Source organism: Urtica dioica, chromosome 5, assembly GCF_054948205.1.
Source record: "Urtica dioica subsp. dioica isolate 48M chromosome 5, U.dioica_male_clone48M_v1_H2, whole genome shotgun sequence".
NCBI classification, from domain to species: Eukaryota; Viridiplantae; Streptophyta; class Magnoliopsida; order Rosales; family Urticaceae; genus Urtica; species Urtica dioica.
Genome location: NC_142760.1, coordinates 4,525,866 through 4,546,906, shown reverse-complemented (window position 1 = coordinate 4,546,906; position 21,041 = coordinate 4,525,866). Strand labels below are relative to the sequence as shown.

The window sequence follows — 21,041 nt, the reverse complement described above, 5'->3', positions numbered from 1 at the left end:
ACACGACTAAAAGTCACCAAGAAATGCATATTTATTTCGAAATATACTATCTTCCTCTCTGATTCATGGCAAATTGGGCTAGAATTTATGAAAAATCGGGATCATTCAGCTTTGCTGTAGCGTCTTGGGATTTTGGCCAAATCCAGGTGTTTACGCCCTCAGAATGACGTTTTTTTTATGTTATGTCCATCTTTCTTATTTTCAATTTTCGTTGTTTTAATTCGGTGTATTAAGAGTCTTTATTCTCTGTGTTAATGGGTGTTAAATGACCATTATTTTATGTCTAATTTGTCCGTTTTGGGTGGTGAAAGGTCTCATGATACACTATAAATTTTGAGAACATGTTTTGTATTGGGAAATGTTTTGAAAATAAAAATAAACCTAGTTGGTTTACTTTTTACGAATCTCCCTTTCTCTCTAGAGTCCTAGCCTACTACAATAAGGTGCACAAAAATTAACTGAAAATCAATTAAACCGATAACGAACCGATCCGAAACCGAAATTCGGTGCAACGTCATCAAACCGAAAATTCGGTTCAGTTAACCGATCCGATTTATGAAACTGGATTGGTTATCGGTTTTGAAAACCCGAAAATTCGGTTATCGGTTATTTAACCATTTTTTTTTATAAAACGGAATAACCGATCTGAACTGGATAACCAGTTATGAAACTAGATAACCAATTTTGAATTTTACTAACCAATTTTTTATTTTTATTTTAAATTGGTTTGAACAGGATAACAGGTTAACCGGTTATTTGGTTAACCAAGTTCAAAACGGGATAACCGGTTTTCAAACTGGATATCGGTTTGCATAATTCGGTTAACTGAAAATTCAGATAATCGAATTTCGGTTTTGGACCAATTCGATCCGATTATTAGTCCAAAAATTTGAAAATCATAAATAAAATCCGCATCGGTTAATTTTGTGATGTAATAAAAAATAAAAAAAAATTTATTCGACATAACGAGTTATGTATATAAAAAAAAGTATAAAATCATAAATATCATTTTTAAAAGTTTCACTGCTTTACTTACTATTATTTATTGTTATGATTTAATTATGCTGTTTATCGTGGTGACTTTGTTATAAGCTTTTAGCTGTGTTATGGATAGTGTTATCTTAACCGAAAACATTGTGAAATGGCCGCTTATAAAGGGACTACTATTCATGACTATATTCAAAGCTGCACGAGACACTTGAACTAGATAAGGTTTTCTTGAACTTAAATTGAGGTTTCATATGAAGTTGGTGACGTACTATGATGCACATATTATTCTATATACTGTTGATATTAGCTGTGCCTTAACCACGGTTAGTGTTTAGTTAGTATCGGTCTAAGTAAATATCTTGACCAGTGTTTATAAATAGTTAAAGTTAGTTTTAGACTTAAGTTAGTTTGGCTGAGAAAGGGTTATATCGTACTGTGCTAACGGTTTTATAGACAAACCGACGCAAAAAAAAAAGAAAGAGAGACCTAAAACAGTTGAGAGATTGAGCGAGAGAATTGGGTATAAGATTCTTGGGTAGTTCATCTTCTTCTTCATCTCTGTTTTTAGGTTTGGGAGGTCTCGACTTGTGAGGTCACAAGTGTTTGTAAGGGTGTTTGATCATAGTGCAAAGAATTCCAAAAAGGGAATTCCGGGGATTAGGTCACATTGACGGAACCGCGTAAACAAACCTCGTTGTGTTCTTGAATTTTTGCTTTTGAGCGTGTGTTTGGCGATAAGGAACTCTCAACATATACAATATATAGATAGATACACACTTGTTCATACAAGTACATACAGATCTATAGATATACATCTTAAGATCTAAGATTTTCCACACTCAATAGGAAGACCTTGTGGGAAGCGCTTGGCGTCGTTACAATAGTTATAGATCATATGATTCTTCTGAACCCAACTCAGCCTCTCCCGGCTCGCTGCGTCGAGTCCTTTGCTGAGCCAAGCTCCGACTTCTTCCTTGGAGCCGCTGCAACTGGATTTTCCGGCGGCCCAAACGCAAGCCGACTTAGCGTTGAAGTTTCGGTAAGAGGCCGTGAACGGGGCTTGGGTCCAGTCCGTTTTCACGAGCCCGCCTCTGGTGGCCCAATCGTCGGCGTTCCATAGGCTCGAGTGGATTCGCATAGGCTGGCTCTTCGGGAACGGGACTCCAAGGGCCTCCATGTTTTTGAACTCTCTTATAGGTGTTCCGTCCACGTAGAAGCTGTATACGCAATTTTGTATATCATATATGCAACGACAGAGTTTATCAAGTGACTTCATGTGTTTTTTTTTTCTTCCTTCAAATTAATATTACAAGAATTTTCAAAATTGATTAGAAGATTTTTGATAGAATAAAAGTCGAATTAATTAGTAAAATAACATGTAACTATATCCATCAATGTATACATTATTATTCGTGAATAAGATTATTTATAAATGGAAAATCTTACAAAAGTATAATTGGCGGCTATGGATGAAAATGCTATATTTTATTTCTCTCAGTAAATGGGTATAGTTTACTTTAGTTTCTCAACAAAAAATACTGATTTTTATAAACATAATCAATTATGTTATTAAAAGCGTACTTGTTGAAAAAAAAACTTCAATTAGAAGTATGTTACCGACATCAAATATACAGACGCTTTACACTCCAATGAATGTACAAATATGTGTCAAATTGAAAAATGTTCAACATATTGCCTTCGCTTGAGTTAGCTATTTAAGATGTGTTCTTGGTATACGTTTAATAATGTAATTTTTTTATCTCTACTTAATTCTATGCCATTTGAATTTTTTTTTAATTCGTTCAATGAGGAACCGAAAATTTGTAGCATATAAATCTTCGTTCTTGTGTGCGGTCAATTAAATTTAAGGTAGCGTAAACCCTTGTAAAGCATATATATATATATATATATATATATATATATATATATATATATATAACATAATTCTTACATAATACGTTGAGGATTCCAAAGGATAGAGTAGGTGTGAAAATCAGCACTTGGGTCGAACCAAAGGCGAAACTGTTGCTCTCTATCACCTTTGCCTTGACTGTACACATTAGTATGGACTGTGTACGGATCGCCGCTAAGATTCCCTAAGAACTCGAAATCTATCTCATCCCGAGCCGATAATTTATTAGAAGACAACTGTGACACAACACAACCAAGTCCATATTCAATGAGAATAAAAAAAAAAAAAAAAATATATATATATATATATATATATATATATATATAAAAAAACAAATGTATTATGGAAAGAAAGCTTACGTAATAGGCAGCGACTGTCCCGGCTGAGTTTCCATTGACAAGCTTGATTTGCATATCGATGTGTCCGTATAAATACTCGTTTTTGGATTGGAGTCCGGAGCCTGAAACCCTGTCTAGGGACAGTGTAAGAAGATCTCCATTGTTGAGTATTTTAGCTCTATCATCGCCCCAAGCGAGGTCAAAATTTTGGTCAATGTTACCGGCTTTTGTGACACCCAAAATAGAGCTTATTATTAACAAACAGGCTGTCACAATGCTACGCATAGTTGTTGGGTTTTAGTCTTTTAAGAAGTTTTATCTTTTGAAAGGAGTGATATCTGTCTGGGGAAATTGTTTTTGCTTTATATGTGGAAATGCGGTGAGAATGGGACAGATAGATTTTTATTTTTATTGTGGGGTTCAATGGATTGGGATGGTATTTATATCAAGGAATTTATGTCTTTCTTGTTCTAACCTTCGTTTTCATATCCGGAAAGAGAGAGTGAGAGGAGAGAGAACTAAGCTAAGAATGACAAGTTATGAAGGAAGTAGAGGTGGTGATAACAGATGGCAATAGGTAGTAATTTTGGTATATGGAAAAATAGCTAACAACTGGCAAGTTGTCAAACAGAAGGGAAGGGCTTTCATAGTTATACACGTGGTTCAATCTTTTTGACCAGCATGGATGTTTTGTGTAAGTCCCTTTTGCCGTGTGTCAAATACAATATATGATAGCATCACAAACTTTGGTGTCTTTTTTTTCTTCTCATTTTTCTAATATAATTAATTGTACTTCGGTTTTTATATATTTCATGACCACAATTAATTAGGGTATTCGAAATTCCACTCTCTCGCTATGGACTTTGCTTAGGGGCGGTGACGATTATAATACATGATACATTTATGTGGCCCAGGACCATACTAAAAATAGATGATTTGAATATTAAGTGCACTACTTTAGATATGGAGTATATTAGAGACTTAAGTCATCGATAATTCCAAGAAAATACATAAGATTTCTGTATAACATTTTGTTAGTATTTTTTTTTTTATATGCTTATGCTTATTAAAGTATGTAAGCCGACTCATCAATTATCTGGATATTTGATTAGACACGTTTTCGTATCCCTAGATTGATGTGATTAGGTTAGCTTAGATGTTTATTTTGTACCGGAAAATGATGTTCATCACCTCAGTGCTCTTTTGTAATACGCAAATTTATGTTTTCAATATCAGAATGTCAGTTTTGTACATAATTTCAATTTAAGAAAGTCTCCTCCTAAAAAATATATATTTTCATACTAAACATTCACAATGAAATCATAATATAGAGAATTTCATAGCTTACTATCTCAAAACACAAGATAAACCTATTTCATTTTTATTTTCCTCTAATTGGAAGCTAACTATTTTCCGATTATATAAATAAGAAATAGGGGTATAAATACTTAATATTTATATAAACCAATGATTGACTTACCGCGGAAACAGACGTGAAACCGGTCGAAAACCGCTTTATCAGAGAGGATCGATACCGGTTCGCTAGTTACCATTTTTTTGTTCCAATTTATCGGCATTTTCCGGAGGTTTCCGATGCTTTCCGATGGTTTTCGTTCGTCGCAGCTTTTTTTTTTACAACTTTCATTGGTTTTCGGTAGGTAAGTTTCGGGGTTTTTTCAAATTTTGGGGTTTTTCTTTTCATTTTTTTTTATAATTTTTTTACTTAATCCATGGGTTTGAGCAATGAATATGAGTTTATTGTTTGTTTTGTATGGTTTTCTATGTATTTTTAGGTTTAATCCGAATTAAAATGTTGATTTTTAATCCGAATATGAGTTTTTTGATGTCGTAGATGATGATTTGATGATGATTGTGATGTTTTTGATTGAATGTTCTTGAGATACTTATGATGCTTTTAATGTTTAATGATGATAAATGATGTTCTTGAGTTGAATATGATGATTTGATGATGAATATGATGATTTGTGATGATGAATTGATACACGTATTCGTTGTATAAATTATAAAGTTTGAAGTTTGAACTATGAAAAATATATTTAGTTTGGCAAAATATTAGTCTTAATACCACTCGCTATCCTACATTTTTGTCGGTTTTCTATACGGTAAGCGATTTATTGCCGAAACCAATTTCCCTTTTTTGTCTGAATACCCTTCAGTTTCCCCTCCGATAAGCGGTTTATCCCCAAAATTGAAGTCCTGCTACGGTAATGGTAACGGTAAGGCAAACTTTGATATAAACATACACTTAAATATTTTATTCGCGAAAAAAATACTTAATAGAGGGTTTCAGTTGCACCGTTAAATAAAATCAGTTAACTTTGACGGAAATACACGTGACAACCTCAAATTAAATAGAATTTAATACTTTATTTCTTAAAATTAATTAAACATCAATAAAATAACAAATTAATTACAAATAAATTTTTATTATAATTAAGCATTTATGATTTTTTAAAATTAATTAAAAATGATTTATTATTTATTTATTAAAATTAATCAAGGATTAATAATTTCATTTTTAATTAATTTTTTGGTTATAAAAATGATATTATTAATGCTTAATTAATTTTAAGAAAAAATAGTAAATTTCCATCAAACTTAATTGACTTTATTTGACGGTGCAACAGAAATTCAACATTAAGTAATTTTGCCAAAAAAATTAAGTATTTAAGTGTATGTTTATGTAAATATTAGATATTTACGCCGGCATTTCCTCTTATATAAACGTAAACTATTCTGTCTTTTATATTTTCAGATTAAAAGTATTGACTTCAAATTATTTTACTTTTGAATAAATTATATATATCTCCAATACTTACATATATATAAGTATAAGTACTATATATATATATATATATATATATATATATATATATATATATATATATAAGGATTGGTCGATATTCTCATACTCGGGTATCGCGCAATACTTAGTCCACTTATGCTCTTTGATGATGTTGTGGATGAGCTCACCAATGAAGGTGTAATATCGAGATATGTCCGGGTCATGTTCTAGGATGACCGGACGTGAACGTGCAATGTTTAGCCTTCTCGCTAACAAAAATCTTTCTGACATATGGGGTAACCTCCTCCTCTGATTCCTCTTTTACACGATACTTGCTTCTCGTTCTAGAACTTTGATGGGTATTCCCTTTTGAATTTTTTACTTTTTGGATATATCTTTTCGAGGAACCATTATTAACATATTAAACAAAATAAAACACAATTCGACCATAATATCCAAAAAAGAAAATCTCAATCTCCATCTATAAAAAAATTTAAAAATTAAATCTATAATCTCAAATTCAATATTAATAACTTTCAAATATCACAACATTAAATCAACTTTAACATTCAAACTTCACTAAGTCTCCCAAAATTTCACATTATCAATTATAATCAATTCACAATATCATAATAAACTAATCAATTAGAATTTTATAAATTTTCAATAACAAAATAAAAATCACAATATACCATAAACAATCTTACAACAAAATCAATAATTCTCCCAACACAATCTCAAATTCAACTTTAAAACCTAAATTCTCAATAAATTGGGCAATAAACTATTAACTCGTCAAATCAACCATAAACTATCAATAACTTAAGCACAATTTCATAATCTCACAAAAAATAAAGAACCTAATCACAATTACAACCAATCAATTCTCAATAATTTCAAACATAAACTCAATTTACCAATTCAACCATAAATTATCAATAATCTAACCAGAATTACACACAATATCACAACTTCATAACCTAATCACAATTAAACACTATTTCACAAACCAAATTCAAAATTTAATCAAACCAATTTCACAATTTTATCAAACCAAATTAAAAAATCAATCAATTTTTCAAATCAACCATACACTATCTAACAACCTAACCATAGTTTCACAACTATAATTATACACAATTTCATAATCAATTCTAAACCTTTTAAACTATAACCTATCAATTTACCAAATCAACCTAACCAAAAAAAAAAAAAAAGGCTTACCCGGAGTGTTGAAGGCACGATGAAGGTGGGCATGAGCTAGGAGAGTAACGGCCAAAGTGGGGCGAGGGCGAGGATATTTTGAAAGCACGAAATATAGAAGGTACGACCAAAAAACCAATTAAATGCAATTAGAAATTTCAAACAATCAATTAAAGAAAATAATACTAATAAATAACAAATTACAATAACAAAAAACTTACCCAAAATATTGCAGGCACGAGCTTTTTTGGAGACGAGCACGACGGAGATGAATACGAATACTATCCGAGAGAGAGAGAGAGAGAGAGAGAGAGAGAGAGAGAGAGAGAGAGAGAGAGAGAGAGAGAGAGAGAGGTCAAGGGAAGGAAAGTAGCCCCAGGGAGAAACGCGACGCACGGTGGAGAGAAGCGACGCACGGCAGAGAAGGAGCACGAAAATGAGTGAGGATGTGAGAGGGAGAGCACGACGTTGATCATGAAGAAAATTATTCTTCAGAATGCATAGACGGGAATCAAACAGTATGTCCATACCACGAAGGTGGATGGGACTATTCCGTCTCCAAACAAAAACAAACCAAATATTTCTGAATTGAAAAATAAAATGATGCAGGACAAAACATCAAAAACACACTAACAAAAATAAAGAAAACCCTCCAGCCTGTCTCGCATCTAGAAAGCACCATTTTAATATCCAAAAACGCCAAGTCACATACCCATACCTCTTTCGTCAAATTTGGCGAAGGATAGGCGAGGACGACGAGCGTTCTCTGGCCAACTCCGTAACAAACGGTCACCACCATCTCTGAGATCCTATCAGAATCAATGACTATGTGGCGAGTGGAGAGTGGTCGCCAAAAAAACGAGGAACAGACCGGAGAAATAGGAGAGAAGTGTAGAGAGAAGGACAAGCGTGATGAATGATTTCGTTGCTCTCGGGGCCACACAGCTAGTCAGACCAGGCGCGACATTTGAATCCCAAGAGGGGAGCGGCTGCAAAAAACATGTGTCTTTTTTTTAAGGGATAGAAAATTAAGGTTTTAATAAGTATTTTTTATATATTTAAAATAGAATAAAGATTGTGGTCTTAAATATGATAATAGATGTCAATGTATACACTACTTCCCATTCATAAAAGTATATTTAAAATTGTCTTATTTTTTCTTGAACCGTTGATTTTGAGTTGAGAAATTTCCTTAATTGGACCTAAAAATTAATTAAATATCAAGATTAGACCTCAGTTTTTAAAAATATCCCAAAATGGACTTTTAGATAAAAAAAAAAATAAACAAGAATACCCTTCTGACCATATAAACTCTCCCCTCTTAAACCATTTTCATTTTAACTCTTCAATCTTCTCTTTATCTCTTAAATCATCTCTACTTAAGTGGATTCCGTGGAATCATCATAGTTAAGATTACTTACTTAGTCATTTTAAATAAATTTTTATTGAATAAGATAGAATGTAGGGATAAATGCCTTCAGATCTGAAGTACATAGCGAAAAATTTGAGTTTTAACATTTTTGTACGATTGTATACGATAGGTTAGGATGAGAATTAACTTTTTTGTACGATGAAATTTAAACAAAATTCTTGATGGTGTATGGTGTTGTACGATATATGGTACGATAGTGACGAGTCCGAAGCATGCATAGAATGTCGTCAATATGCTGCGAACGTGTACGAAATAACAAACATATTAATTTACTTTAACATAAAAGAGAATGTGTATTATAACATATGAGTATTCATTCAACTTACCGAATCCTGTAGCCATCTCGTGCACTCCAACAACACGGTGAAGAAAGCAGGAGGAGCGTCGCGAGTCTTGAGTCGAACCGAAGCCATGAAGCTGTCTTGATATTTTGACGTCTGCATCCACTTCACAAAGGGATTTAACTCCATATCATTTTCTTCCTTCAAAGGCTTGAACGCATAGAGCCGTTTTTTGGAGTACTTCGAGTTCGTCGGATCAGTGAATGTGTCTGGATGCATCATTTTCTATCGTTGTTGCCGCTCTTTATGTGTCAGAGCTTTTTGTGGCTCTCCGCATTTCTTCTTAGGTGGTTTTGTAAGCGGAAGTTGGTTGTCCGAAACGTCTCTTGAACGAAGAGGACTCGAAGACGGCTTCGGAGAAGAAACTAGCGGCTTAGTTGAACACTGCTTATGAGAATAAGATCGCTTCTGAGAAGAAGACGACTTTGCAGACGAAGATGGCGGCTTAGTCGAAGGTCGTTCAAGATGACAACTAATGTAACTGTTTCCATTTTTAGATAATTTCAAGACCAAAATGGTCTATGCTTAGATAATTTATTTACAACCAAATGGTATACAAAGTCAACAGATCTCAATGAATATAAAATAGGATTTATGGCTACACAAATTGTTGATGGTAGTTCTAGATTTGGTTCAAGACGAACTAGTATCGGGACCTTATTGAAACCGTTGAATTCAGAATATGGTAACTTTAATGCATTATGTATATCTTTAATGTATGTTGATGTAAGAAAGAACCCGAACCTTGATGAATTCCAGTCTCTAATGTTGGTCAAGACAAAATACTAATAAAATGACATGAAGAATATCCAATCATCAGACATAGTTATTTCTATTAAAGAGAGTTGTTTTTTGTATGTTCGGAAAACACTAACTCATAGATTCATGGTATAAGTTATTCATTCATGTACTCCTTTTTTTTATTCTATTCCTTTGATTCAATTGGTTTCAGAGTCATATATGTAGTTATTGTCTTGATCCAGTCATTCTAAATAAAGTTGTCATGGTTCTTATATGTGGTATTGTTCTTTAATGGTCTTAATCAATACTTTTCGACTAGAAGTATAAGAAATGCTTTCTGCTCATTAATCATTGTACCTAAGTTCGGAAAGTATTAACTCTTTAGGTCAGATCGATCTTAAACAAACTTCTATGAAAACCCATAACTAACTTCATGCATTGTTCACTCATGAGAATGAGAATGAGGAGGAGGAGGACCGTCGACGACGTTGCTCCCCTTCAGCTTGGGTAGTGGGTACCTCACCCCCAGGTAAGCCCATAACATCCGTGAAGACGACATTGAGCCTCTCCCACATGCGAATCTGGAAGTAAAATTCACAAAATATATTTATTAAGAAAGTAATGACTAAGAACGACTAAAAAAATTAAATTTCTATTAAATATATTTATACCTGGTCCCGCCTAATTCTCTCTATTCTACAGTTGTTCGTATTCAAGGCGTGTAAGACCATCCCCTTAGATTTCCTTAGTTCTCCAGTATTTCATGCGTTTTTACAAACAGCTCGGGATCTTCGGGATGAGCGGTCACTCCGGGAGGGGGATACTTAGGACGAGAATAAGCTTCAGGGTGAGCGGCCGCTTTGGGACGAGAAGCTCTTGGACGAGGAAGACGCGAAGTGTCTGAAACATGTTCTTCGTCCGAATCTTTATCAAATCCGAGGACATCGGCCTCCTTCGCGACAGACGCTACTGGGTCGATTTCTTCATCAATAGTACGTGGCTCCGTCGCGTCATCTCCCTTCGACGTCTATCAAATATAGACATTTGCTCGTTTACGTCTCGAGCAAAGTGAAAAATTCTTTCTCGGTTGCTCGTGGACGTCTCTGCATCTGAAGAATGACCAACTACAAAACCAAAAAATTTATTCATATTTCAAAGTTACTGAGATTAATATTTTTAAAGTTCAAATAAATTACCGTTTTTTATTCAACACGGCCTCAATGTCTTTGCCAATAATGAAAATGTTATTGGACCATGAATGCATCATGGGCACTCGAATACCGGGGCTTAAACCGAATCTCATCCCAATCTCTGGGATAGCCTCGTATGCCCAGTAATGAAGGGTATGCAAATTACTCATCAACGTGTACTCGGCCTCTTTTTGAGCCACATCCGGCTTTTCCTTCAACTTCTTCAACAACGCTCATGATAGTGCTTCAAGTTGACCGAGAGGCTGGAAATTAACTCGGACCAGCTGATATTTCTCTAAGACATCTTGAAGAAGAACGGGAGGTCTTCAACGATAAGCAGAAATTTTTGCCACTTCTCTTTAAGCACTTTATTGGTCGGCTGCCCTAGTAGATAGCCTAACACAAATACGCGGAGACCGAGCTTGAAGCATCATCCGGATTCTGACAAATGTTGAACGCCGTTACCAATGCACTTAACTTGCAACCAGCCACTCTGTTCAGATGCTCGATGATCAACCTCTTGCTTGTGCGCTGGTCTTGTAGTTCTTGGACAGACCATCTTCATAACTCAACCCACAGATTAGGGAGTATACGAGGCGTCCAAATCTCACTCGTCTATCGCCTAATCCAAATTGTATCTCTCCACGTGTCGTTGCCTCGATCTTGTAGAAGAGTGTGTACGAGCATCAGAGAGAAATTGAGTTCGGTCTCCGAAAAAAACAGCTCGAACAGAGTCCCGACAATTCGATCTTCGATCTTAAGATCGTCAAATCTCTTTCTAACGTCTTAAAGATACCGGTCCCGCCGTATATGATATGACCTGGGAAAGGCACGTTGTAAATGAACTTCAAATTGTCATATACCGGTCGACGCCTAATTCTTATGTGAATTATTACACTACAATTACAAAAAAATGAATAAAAAAAAAAACTGAAATCCTTACCAAACAGTTATTTGAAAACAACTGCAAATTTTTTTTATACTACAACTATATGAACACAAAAACAGAAAAAAAAACAGTTTGAGTGAACTACCAAACATGCCCTAACTTTCTAAATCCGACTCAAATTAGCCCAAATCAACATAAATCTTATAAATACTAACTCCTAATCACTATTCTAACTATATCCAATGAGATTTAACAAGAAAATCATTGAAAACTCATCTTTTGTCGTTTTGAGAGCTCGGGATTTTGGGCCTCCACCACCACTGAGATTCGAAGAGATTCCATTGTACGTCATCGTATCAAGTCGTGTTCCGTCATACAATATCGTATGGAATCGTATAAGTCGAGAAATTTTTTTGGGTTGAGAGAGAGAGAGAGAGAGAGAGAGGTAGAGACAAATTTTAAAAAATTAATCAAAAGGGTATTTTCGTCTATTTTTGATCAAAAAATCTATTTTTTAGATATTTTAAAAAGTGAGCTCTAATCTTGATATTTAATTAATTTTTTTGACAATAATGAAATTTCTCTTTTCAATTGCATCAATTGTAATTTTTGTCAATTAATCAGGTTAATTTTGATGTTAGGTATTTATTGTAAATGTCTTGACATATAAAGGATGAATTTATAATTTTGGCTTTTTAAGTTAAATAGAAAAATAAGTCTTGATGGATAGTGATATAGTAATTTTGGCTTTATAGACAAATTACCAATTATAATATATCTACATATTTACCAATAATTTCTGACATATATATTCATAAATTTATAAACGATTTCAGTATCTTGGCGGCTACTTAACTCAGCTCTTGTTACATACCCCATTAGAAGAACGGAACCGCCTCAGCCGAAGGCGGCGAGAGTGTGGAATTTTCCAGATATATATTTGCAAGAGAAACAAAGGTTACAATACAAATACGTAAATAGAAAAGAAAAGCAAAAAAAAAAAAAAAAAAAAAAAAACTTGGACGCAGAGAGCCCAAACGATAGAGTGAAAAAGGCAGATTCGCTAATTATACACCCCGCTGATTTCTCAAGTACCAAGCCATGGCGACTTCTTCAGGTTCGAACTTCTCTCTGAAATTTTCCCATACAAACGCGACTCCTTTTTTCTTTCTAATTAAAACAAAATTTTAAGTTTTTCGTTTTCCCCTCTTATGAAGAATCAAATTCAATTGATTTTTAGTTTTATGGCGGTAGTGGAATCGTCGGAGGTTGAAACTCCCTTAAGAAAATGTTCAACGCTCACAAAAAAAAAAAAAACTCTGATTTAAAGAATCTATCTTTAATTTTCTTAGCCGTGCTGATGTTTCTCCTTGGAATGTTTTGCTCTAATACGTAACATATCTAGAAAGTGAGTGTATCCAATGTTTATCAATCCAGATGTTGAATCAAAGCCCAATTCTTCAATTTTATTTATGGTATTTTAAAAGACTCTGGAGTTTGTTCTGTGATATTACAATGAAAATTGATGTTTATTTCTTGGTATTGCAGTGGCGTTTAAGTCCAGGGAAGACCACAGAAAACAGATTGAATTGGAAGAAGCACGTAAAGCTGGGCTTGCACCGGCTGAGGTGGATGAGGATGGGAGAGAGATCAATCCTCATATTCCCCAATATATGTCATCCGCGCCTTGGTATCTTAATGCCGAGAAACCTGTGAGTCATTTTGTTTTTTTCGGTTTAGCGTGGTTTATATAGTCGTCGTAACGTATCAGTGTCGCGTAAGTTTTTGACGTTGTATGTAATTTTTGTTTATGGTTTGGGTGTTTAGAGTTTGAAACATCAAAGGAATTGGAAGTCAGACCCGAATTACACGAAGTCGTGGTATGACAGAGGTGCCAAGATTTTTCAGGCGGATAAATACAGGAAAGGTGCATGTGAAAAGTAAGTTTACTCTCTCTCTCTCTCTCTCAAGATTGATTTACATCTGTTAGATTTATCCCTGGTAAGTCCATCACGTGTTTAAACTTGAGATGTGGGACTTGCCTGGGATCAAGATTTTTTTTAAGAATTTCCAGCTTTCGATTTAGATGGTTTAGTTTTTTTATTTATTTCGACATTAAACATGCTGGTAAAATGAACTAATAGGTTATGGTATACTTTATTTTTTCAAGCTGCGTGTTACCCATGAATGCTATTTTAATATTGTTTAGAGGAAAGAATAAAGATTAAATCCGGTGCTTACTTATCTGCAGCTGTGGTGCCATGACACACACTGCAAAGGCGTGTATGGATAGACCCCGCAAATCGGGGGCAAAGTGGACAAACAAACATATTGCACCCGATGAAAAAGTAGAGACGTTTGAGCTAGACTATGATGGAAAACGGGACCGATGGAACGGATATGATTCGGCGACCTATGCCCTTGTCATTGAGCGATACGAAGCTCGGGACGAGGCTCGAAAGCGATACGTGAAAGAACAGCAGTTGAAGAAATTGGAAGGAAAAAACAGCACCGAAACTGGCGAGGAAGGCGATGCTAAAGAAGATGACGACGAGGATGATTTGAGGGTCGATGAAGCTAAGGTAGATGAGAGTAAACAAATGGATTTCGCTAAGGTCGAGAAGCGAGTTCGCACAACAGGTGGCGGGAGCACAGGAACAGTCAGGTAATGATTGGGTTTTTTTTTTTCCAAATTCGCATGGATTTTGCTTGCCTCAAATCTTTTGCAGTTGCTAAGTGTTTGTTTTTACACTTTTAGGAATTTACGTATCCGTGAAGACACAGCAAAATATCTTCTTAATCTCGATGTCAACTCTGCCCACTATGATCCTAAAACACGGTCCATGCGTGAGGATCCACTTCCCGACGCTGATCCAAATGAAAAGTTCTATGAAGTGAGTAATCAAACTTCTAAAAAAATCCATCATTCTGTTGTTGTTGTTGAATGTATTGGGTTCACGTCTCTGACCAATCGCTTCAATTTTATAGGGCGACAATCAGTATAGAAACAGTGGTCAAGCTTTGGAGTTCAATCAGATGAACATACATGCTTGGGAAGCGTTTGACAAGGGACAGGACATTCACATGCAAGCAGCTCCGTCACAAGCCGAGTTGCTCTACAAGAACTTTACAGTCATCAAGGATAAACTCAAGTCTCATACAAAGGACACCATTTTGGAGAAATATGGTAATGCAGCTACCGAAGAAGAAATTCCCAGGGAACTTTTACTCGGGCAGAGCGATAGAGAAGTCGAGTATGATCGTGCCGGCAGGGTCATCAAAGGACAGGTAAAAGTTTTTTGTTTTTTTGCCTAAAGGATTTCAATTATCAACTTAAAAAATTTGTTCCATTTTAAGTGTGATACATCGAATGGTTTGTCTGTGAATATATTGGTTCTTACAAGCCTACTCTTTTCATATACGCAGGAGATGGCTCTTCCGAAGAGCAAGTACGAAGAAGATGTTTATATCAACAATCACACGAGCGTTTGGGGTTCGTGGTGGAAGGATCATCAATGGGGCTACAAGTGTTGCAAGCAGGTGATTCAAAACAGCTATTGCACAGGCTCTGCTGGGATTGAAGCCTCTGAGGCTGTATCCGATCTCATGAAGGCTAATATTGCTCGGAAAGAAGCTACTGAAGGTAAACCCCATCGTCATCAGAAATTATCACAAACTTCTGTTTCATGTATAAATCGTGACTATAACTTTGTTTATTGAATTATGAAATCCGACAGATTTAGCTTTGCCAGTTGTGGACAAAAAGTTTGCAACTTGGGGAACTGATATCCCAGAGGATTTAGTCTTGGACGAAAACAGACTGGCCAAATCTCTGAAAAAGGTTCGTTAATCTTATTTTATCAACTCGTGATACAACTCGGTCGTCTATAATTTAAAAAAAAAAAAGAACTAAGAAAAGGCTTAAATTTCTGATCAAGAAATTTCGGTTTTGGCAGGAGGACGAAAGAAAGAGAGAGGAGAAGGACGATCGGAAGAGGAAATACAACGTCAAATGGAACGATGAAGTATTTTTTTTTTTTTTTTTTAATCTTTGCTCATGTGATTCGAAACTTAATTTCATGACATGCTGTTATGTCGAAAAACATTAATCCATGTATTTTGTGGTATTTTCCAGGTTACAGCAGAAGACATGGAGGCTTACAGAATGATGAGAGTTCATCATGACGATCCAATGAAAGACTTCCTTAACTAAGTTCAACGCGAGCTGAGCCAATGAATGGTTTCCTCACCAAACTTGTTCTCGTTCTTACCTATGTGCGACCGAATGAACCATTTTGATCAACTATATTGTTGCGTAGCATCATGTGAATATGTATGCGTTTGAAAATCTCGATTTCCCGTTACTTGGTGCCAAAGCAAGAGAGGGATGATGGGTTTCGCCTTGGGAGTTCGTTAGGCAAGAAAAAAAAAAGAGATATAAGGAAAGCAGTCCGGATGGTGTCAGTTTGTATTCTTTATATTATCAAATAATTGGCAAACTAGCCGACTAAAATTAGAGGAATCTCTAATTAGTCAACATTTTGTAAATTTTAGGTAAATAGTCAATGTTTTGAAAGAGTTAGCTAAATAGCTAACGTTTTGAAAGATTTAGCTAAATAGTCAATGTTTTGATAAGGTATTTCAGTTTACGCATGTAAATATTTGGTTATGATTATTTATCAAAAAATTATTAAAGATTAGCTAAATGGAAAATCAAAATTGTAAAATTGTAAATAAGGCAATATGTTACATGAACTCTTTGATTACTATATTCGAGTGAAAAAAAAGTTTGAATAGTTATTTCTATAATTTTTTTTTATTTTTTTTCTATTTTTTTTCCTTTTGGTAGACACGAGAGCAGTGCAATTAACCTGTACGGGTTCATTCGAACCAAGGTTGTCCTACGTAGCGTTAAAACGTGGATAACGTGAAATACTATCCGCAAATGCAGCAAAGTTATTTTTGCTAGCACTTGGGGTATATTCGGAACTTGGAAATAAGATGGAAAAAATAAATAAGAATTCGTTGTTAAGTTGTTCATTTTTATACATATTTTCCTACTAAGTTTATTTTCAGACAAATTTCCCTCACCCTAAACTAACATAGAGAAGATGGGATAGTAGTTTTGGTGATTAAAAAATGATAACATGATAATGTATAACACATAGTATGAAACCCTGATTTGTACAATCTTAATTTTAAGGTCGGTGTTGGTAATCCAGTTATGCTCATAGGTATTCACACAAATACTAGTGATAAATGTTTTTTTATTGCTGTTTTTTTTTTCTTCACTTTATCGGAAAATAGCGTGCTCAAAGTAGTTATTACGAAAATAGTTTTCTGAAGTAAACTTATTTTTTTATGGTTACAATTGTTTTTAATTTGTTTATTGTTTTGGGTTTTATTTAACTTTATCTACTATTTACAATTTAATTTATAAGGAAAATAATTATTTACTATTGAAAAAATGCAATTTAAAAAAAAAATTGAGTAAGTCCATACTTAAAAAATATTACACCTTAAAATTGTTAATTTTTTTCCACTTAATGTTCTCTAAATAATATGCTTAAACGCAAACTATCCAATAATCACCGATTCAGTCCACAAAAAAATGGGGGTTTTGAATTGAGGCTGTAATTTAAAACTATACAAAATATTAAAAAAGACACCAACCCCACCTAAAGCGTCCTATGTGCCGACTGTGCACTCGTGGTTTATTGGCTATCCACCACAAAGCTTATAAATATATTTTATTCCGAAAGTTGAATTGAACTTGTATATTATATGCTGTCGTAATTATTTTGTTATAAGCATATAGACGTACTTTCTACGTTTAACATATTAATCGTGCTATTGACAAGTACACAAAGAAATACTAAGGTCCTTATGATATTTGAATAAAACAAAATTTTCCGCAAATCTAACTAAAATATTACTATTGCCATGCATCCTAGTAAGAACTGAGTGTAATATATTCGGACACTTACGATTATGGGAATAAACACCCCACTAAAAATGTCACTTTAGGCTTGTGCTCCACAGTTGTCCCACAACCACCACCTTATGAGAATATTCTTAAAAACACTCAAAATATACAAACCACTCATATAAATAGCTATTTTGTTCGACAAGCCATCTAACGAAGTAATAATAAGAACGAGATTTATTAATCAATGGGTGCCTCGGCAGAAATGCTTACGTGGTATATTTTTCTCACGTTGAGTGGCTTATTCAGTAGCGTTGACGTGGTTTTAGGCTATAATATCTTTTACGACGACGTTGAGATTACGTGGGGAAATGGACGTGGAAACATACTCAACAATGGAAAACTTCTCACTCTCTCTCTCGACCAAGCTTCTGGGTCTGGCTTTCAGTCCAAGAACGAGTTTCTCTATGGGAAGTTTGACGTCAAACTCAAGCTCGTGCCTGGAAATTCTGCTGGCACTGTTACCACTTTCTACGTACGTAACTTTCTTATTATATAATATTGTATAATGATGAATTTTTTGCATGACATGTTTAGAGTATTTGTATTAACAGTTGAGGTCACAAGGATCAACATGGGACGAATTGGATTTTGAGTTCTTGGGGAATTCGAGTGGCGAGCCATATATAGTCCACACCAATGTGTACACGCGAGGACAAGGAAATAGAGAGCAACAGTTCTATCTTTGGTTTGATCCCACTATCAAATTCCACACCTATTCGATTCTCTGGAACCCCGGTCACGTCGTGTAAGCATACTTAACCAATTTTATTATGTTTGCTGTTTGAATTGGATATCTAGATCTGATATATTTTTTTTAATTTTGTATAATTGAATATGTTAATATAAATGAGGTTTAATATGTCGTTGATTGATGACTCTATTTATCGAAATGCTTGCGGGTGATGAAAATACCAACGTAAAATTTATAACGTCGATTTGAAGAATTACCGGGAGGTTTCAAAATTATTCACCGATATTTGACTTTATATTATGTTATTATATAATAAAAACAAAACAGATTTCCTTAAAATTTTGTCGGTTTTAAGGATATTTAAAAAAAAATGAAATAATAAAGTTGATATCCCTCCAAAATAAACGAAAATAAAAGAAAATCACCGAGATTTTCGACTAGTTTTAAACCTTGAATATAACTAGATTTTTAGATCTTGTAATTTTTTTTTTCTCCATGCATGTTGGTCCTTCATGAACTACAAATGGTAAATCACCTATAGATTTATGGGTCAAATATAATCTTGATTTAGGTTCAATCTTTCCGCACAAGATTGCTTCTACTTGAAAAAAATTACATAACAAGCCTAAAATATCCGTCATTTTTTCATATCTCACTCATGTTTTCAAAACATTTCGTCAGTAACCGTTTCCCTTTTCTCCGAAAAAAATATCCTTATGTTTCATATCTGGTAAACAATTATTGAAATCTAATTAACATTTATTGAAATCTGATCAACATTTATTGAAATCTGGTTAACAGTTATTGAAATTTTGTTAATAATTATTGAAATCAGATTAACAATTATTGAAATCTGGTCAAAAGTTATTGAAATCTAGTTAACAATTATTCAGGAAAACATGGGCACTTCAAAAATTAAAACGATTATTTATGAAAATAAAAGTTTCAGCAGCTAATATTGAAAAAATTACGAAAAACGGCTATTAAAAGCTATTTTTACAAATGTTGCTAGGGGTCGAATTTGGACATTTGATGCATATGTGCTAGTGGAAATAGCCTGTCCGTAATTTTTTTCTTCTATATTAGCCGTTGAACTTTTAAGTTTTTAAAACAATTATTTTAATTTTAAAGTGTCCATTTCGCCTTTAATATATAACTGCTAATTAGATTTCAATAACTGTTTATCAGATTCCAATACCACTTAACCATATTTCAATAACTGATTTCAATATACCAATATTTTGAACTAGATTTTAATAAATGTTAACCAGATTTTAATAAATGTTAACCATATTTTCATAGTTGTTGATCATATTTTAATAACTACTGACAAGATTTGGAACACAATGATATTTTTGTTCGAAAAAAAAGAGAAACAGTTACTGCCAAAATATTTTGAAAACATGAGTGAGATATAAAAAGTAACGCACATTTTATGCTAGTTATGTAATTTTTTCTAGGAGCTATTTGAAGATATCTAAATATTTTCTTATACAACGTTTTATATATGAAATTTTGTATATTGCGATCTTTTAACTCGGAATTTTTATTTATGTAAAATTGAAATAATGCGGTGATTATATCAAGAAAGAACAAAATATATATATATATATATATATATATATATATATATATATATATATATATATATATATATATATACTATAATACACTAACTGATCCACGGGCATAGAATGAATGGATCATTATATCTTACTTTATGTATTTTCTTTTAGATTTTCTGTTGATGGGAAGCCAATAAGGCAGTTCAAGAATTTAGAGCCTTTGGGCATCCCCTTCCCAAGAGAGCAGGCAATGAGAGTGTACTCGAGCATTTGGAACGCCGACGATTGGGCCACGAGAGGCGGGCTTGTGAAGACCGACTGGACCGAAGCCCCGTTCACGGCCACTTTCGTCAACTTCGAAGCCGACGACGCTTGTGTCTGGTCCAACGGAGCTTCCACTTGTAACATCGGTGGTAGCCCTAGCCAGGAAGATCGGTATCATTGGCTCTCTGAAGACCTCGATCTGACGGGCCAGAAGAGGCTTTTTTGGGTCCGAAAGAAGTACATGGTTTATGATTACTGTACGGACACCAAGAGGTTTCCTCTGGGGCTACCTATCGAGTGCAATGTCACTACCTCTCAATCTTAATGAGAACTTTTTTTGTTTCCTCTTTTTTTTTTTAATGAAAAAAGAACATTTTACGTACCACTCATGCATGCAATTCCCTGTTATTTTCTCCGATTTTTTGTATGGGTTATCATATAATTCAGTGGTGACGACGTGTTCATGTCTATGTTGTTAGTCAATACTGTTTGTCGTTTCGTGCAGCTTTTTGTTTTGAGATCGGTGCTGAAAGCAACATCAACATCTATTTGTGCACCAAGCTTTAGTTAAAAAGATTAAAACAATTGAATTTATTATTAATATAATAAAAATAACATGGTACTTGAAAAAAAAAATAAACTTTACCGGCATTGAAAGTATGATGGAATTGGGTTGAAAATTTTGACTCT

General features: G+C 34.2%; 3 protein-coding genes across 3 annotated transcripts; 2 read left to right on the top strand and 1 right to left on the bottom strand.

Moving 5' to 3' along the window:
• Positions 1-1,723: 1,723 nt before the first annotated feature.
• On the bottom strand, positions 1,724-3,751 carry LOC149394933 (putative xyloglucan endotransglucosylase/hydrolase protein 23). Its single transcript, XM_089614797.1, has 3 exons — positions 3,262-3,751; positions 2,942-3,138; positions 1,724-2,207 (listed from the first exon to the last, which is right to left on the bottom strand). Exons 1-3 carry the CDS (start codon positions 3,523-3,525, stop codon positions 1,814-1,816), a joined length of 855 nt encoding a protein of 284 aa, XP_089470923.1. The 5' UTR covers positions 3,526-3,751; the 3' UTR covers positions 1,724-1,813.
• An 8,910-nt stretch (positions 3,752-12,661) lies between these two features.
• Positions 12,662-16,563, top strand: LOC149394932 (pre-mRNA-splicing factor SLU7-A-like). Its single transcript, XM_089614795.1, has 10 exons — positions 12,662-12,959; positions 13,391-13,554; positions 13,670-13,782; positions 14,094-14,507; positions 14,601-14,736; positions 14,831-15,130; positions 15,269-15,485; positions 15,580-15,683; positions 15,799-15,867; positions 15,978-16,563. The coding sequence occupies exons 1-10, from the start codon at positions 12,944-12,946 to the stop codon at positions 16,053-16,055; spliced, it is 1,611 nt and encodes a 536-aa protein (XP_089470921.1). The 5' UTR covers positions 12,662-12,943; the 3' UTR covers positions 16,056-16,563.
• Positions 16,564-17,986: 1,423 nt separating this feature from the next.
• LOC149394931 (xyloglucan endotransglucosylase protein 7-like) lies at positions 17,987-20,825 on the top strand. Its single transcript, XM_089614796.1, has 3 exons — positions 17,987-18,303; positions 18,383-18,576; positions 20,259-20,825. The coding sequence occupies exons 1-3, from the start codon at positions 18,016-18,018 to the stop codon at positions 20,674-20,676; spliced, it is 900 nt and encodes a 299-aa protein (XP_089470922.1). The 5' UTR covers positions 17,987-18,015; the 3' UTR covers positions 20,677-20,825.
• Positions 20,826-21,041: the final 216 nt, after the last annotated feature.

Bases quoted from the DNA above. Each gene is read 5' to 3' on its own strand.
- LOC149394933 (XM_089614797.1), bottom strand. From the start codon at position 3,525: ATGCGTAGCATTGTGACAGCCTGTTTGTTAATAATAAGCTCTATTTTG. The intron at 3,139-3,261 runs GTAAGCTTTCTT...GTTGTGTCACAG, and splicing joins GGACAGTCGCTGCCTATTAC to TTGTCTTCTAATAAATTATC. The intron at 2,208-2,941 runs GTAAGAATTATG...TTGCGTATACAG, and splicing joins TGGAATCCTCAACGTATTAT to CTTCTACGTGGACGGAACAC.
- LOC149394932 (XM_089614795.1), top strand. The intron at 14,737-14,830 runs GTGAGTAATCAA...TCAATTTTATAG, and splicing joins CAAATGAAAAGTTCTATGAA to GGCGACAATCAGTATAGAAA. The intron at 15,868-15,977 runs GTATTTTTTTTT...GGTATTTTCCAG, and splicing joins ACGTCAAATGGAACGATGAA to GTTACAGCAGAAGACATGGA.
- LOC149394931 (XM_089614796.1), top strand. From the start codon at position 18,016: ATGGGTGCCTCGGCAGAAATGCTTACGTGGTATATTTTTCTCACGTTG. The intron at 18,304-18,382 runs GTACGTAACTTT...TTGTATTAACAG, and splicing joins GCACTGTTACCACTTTCTAC to TTGAGGTCACAAGGATCAAC. The intron at 18,577-20,258 runs GTAAGCATACTT...ATTTTCTTTTAG, and splicing joins TGGAACCCCGGTCACGTCGT to ATTTTCTGTTGATGGGAAGC.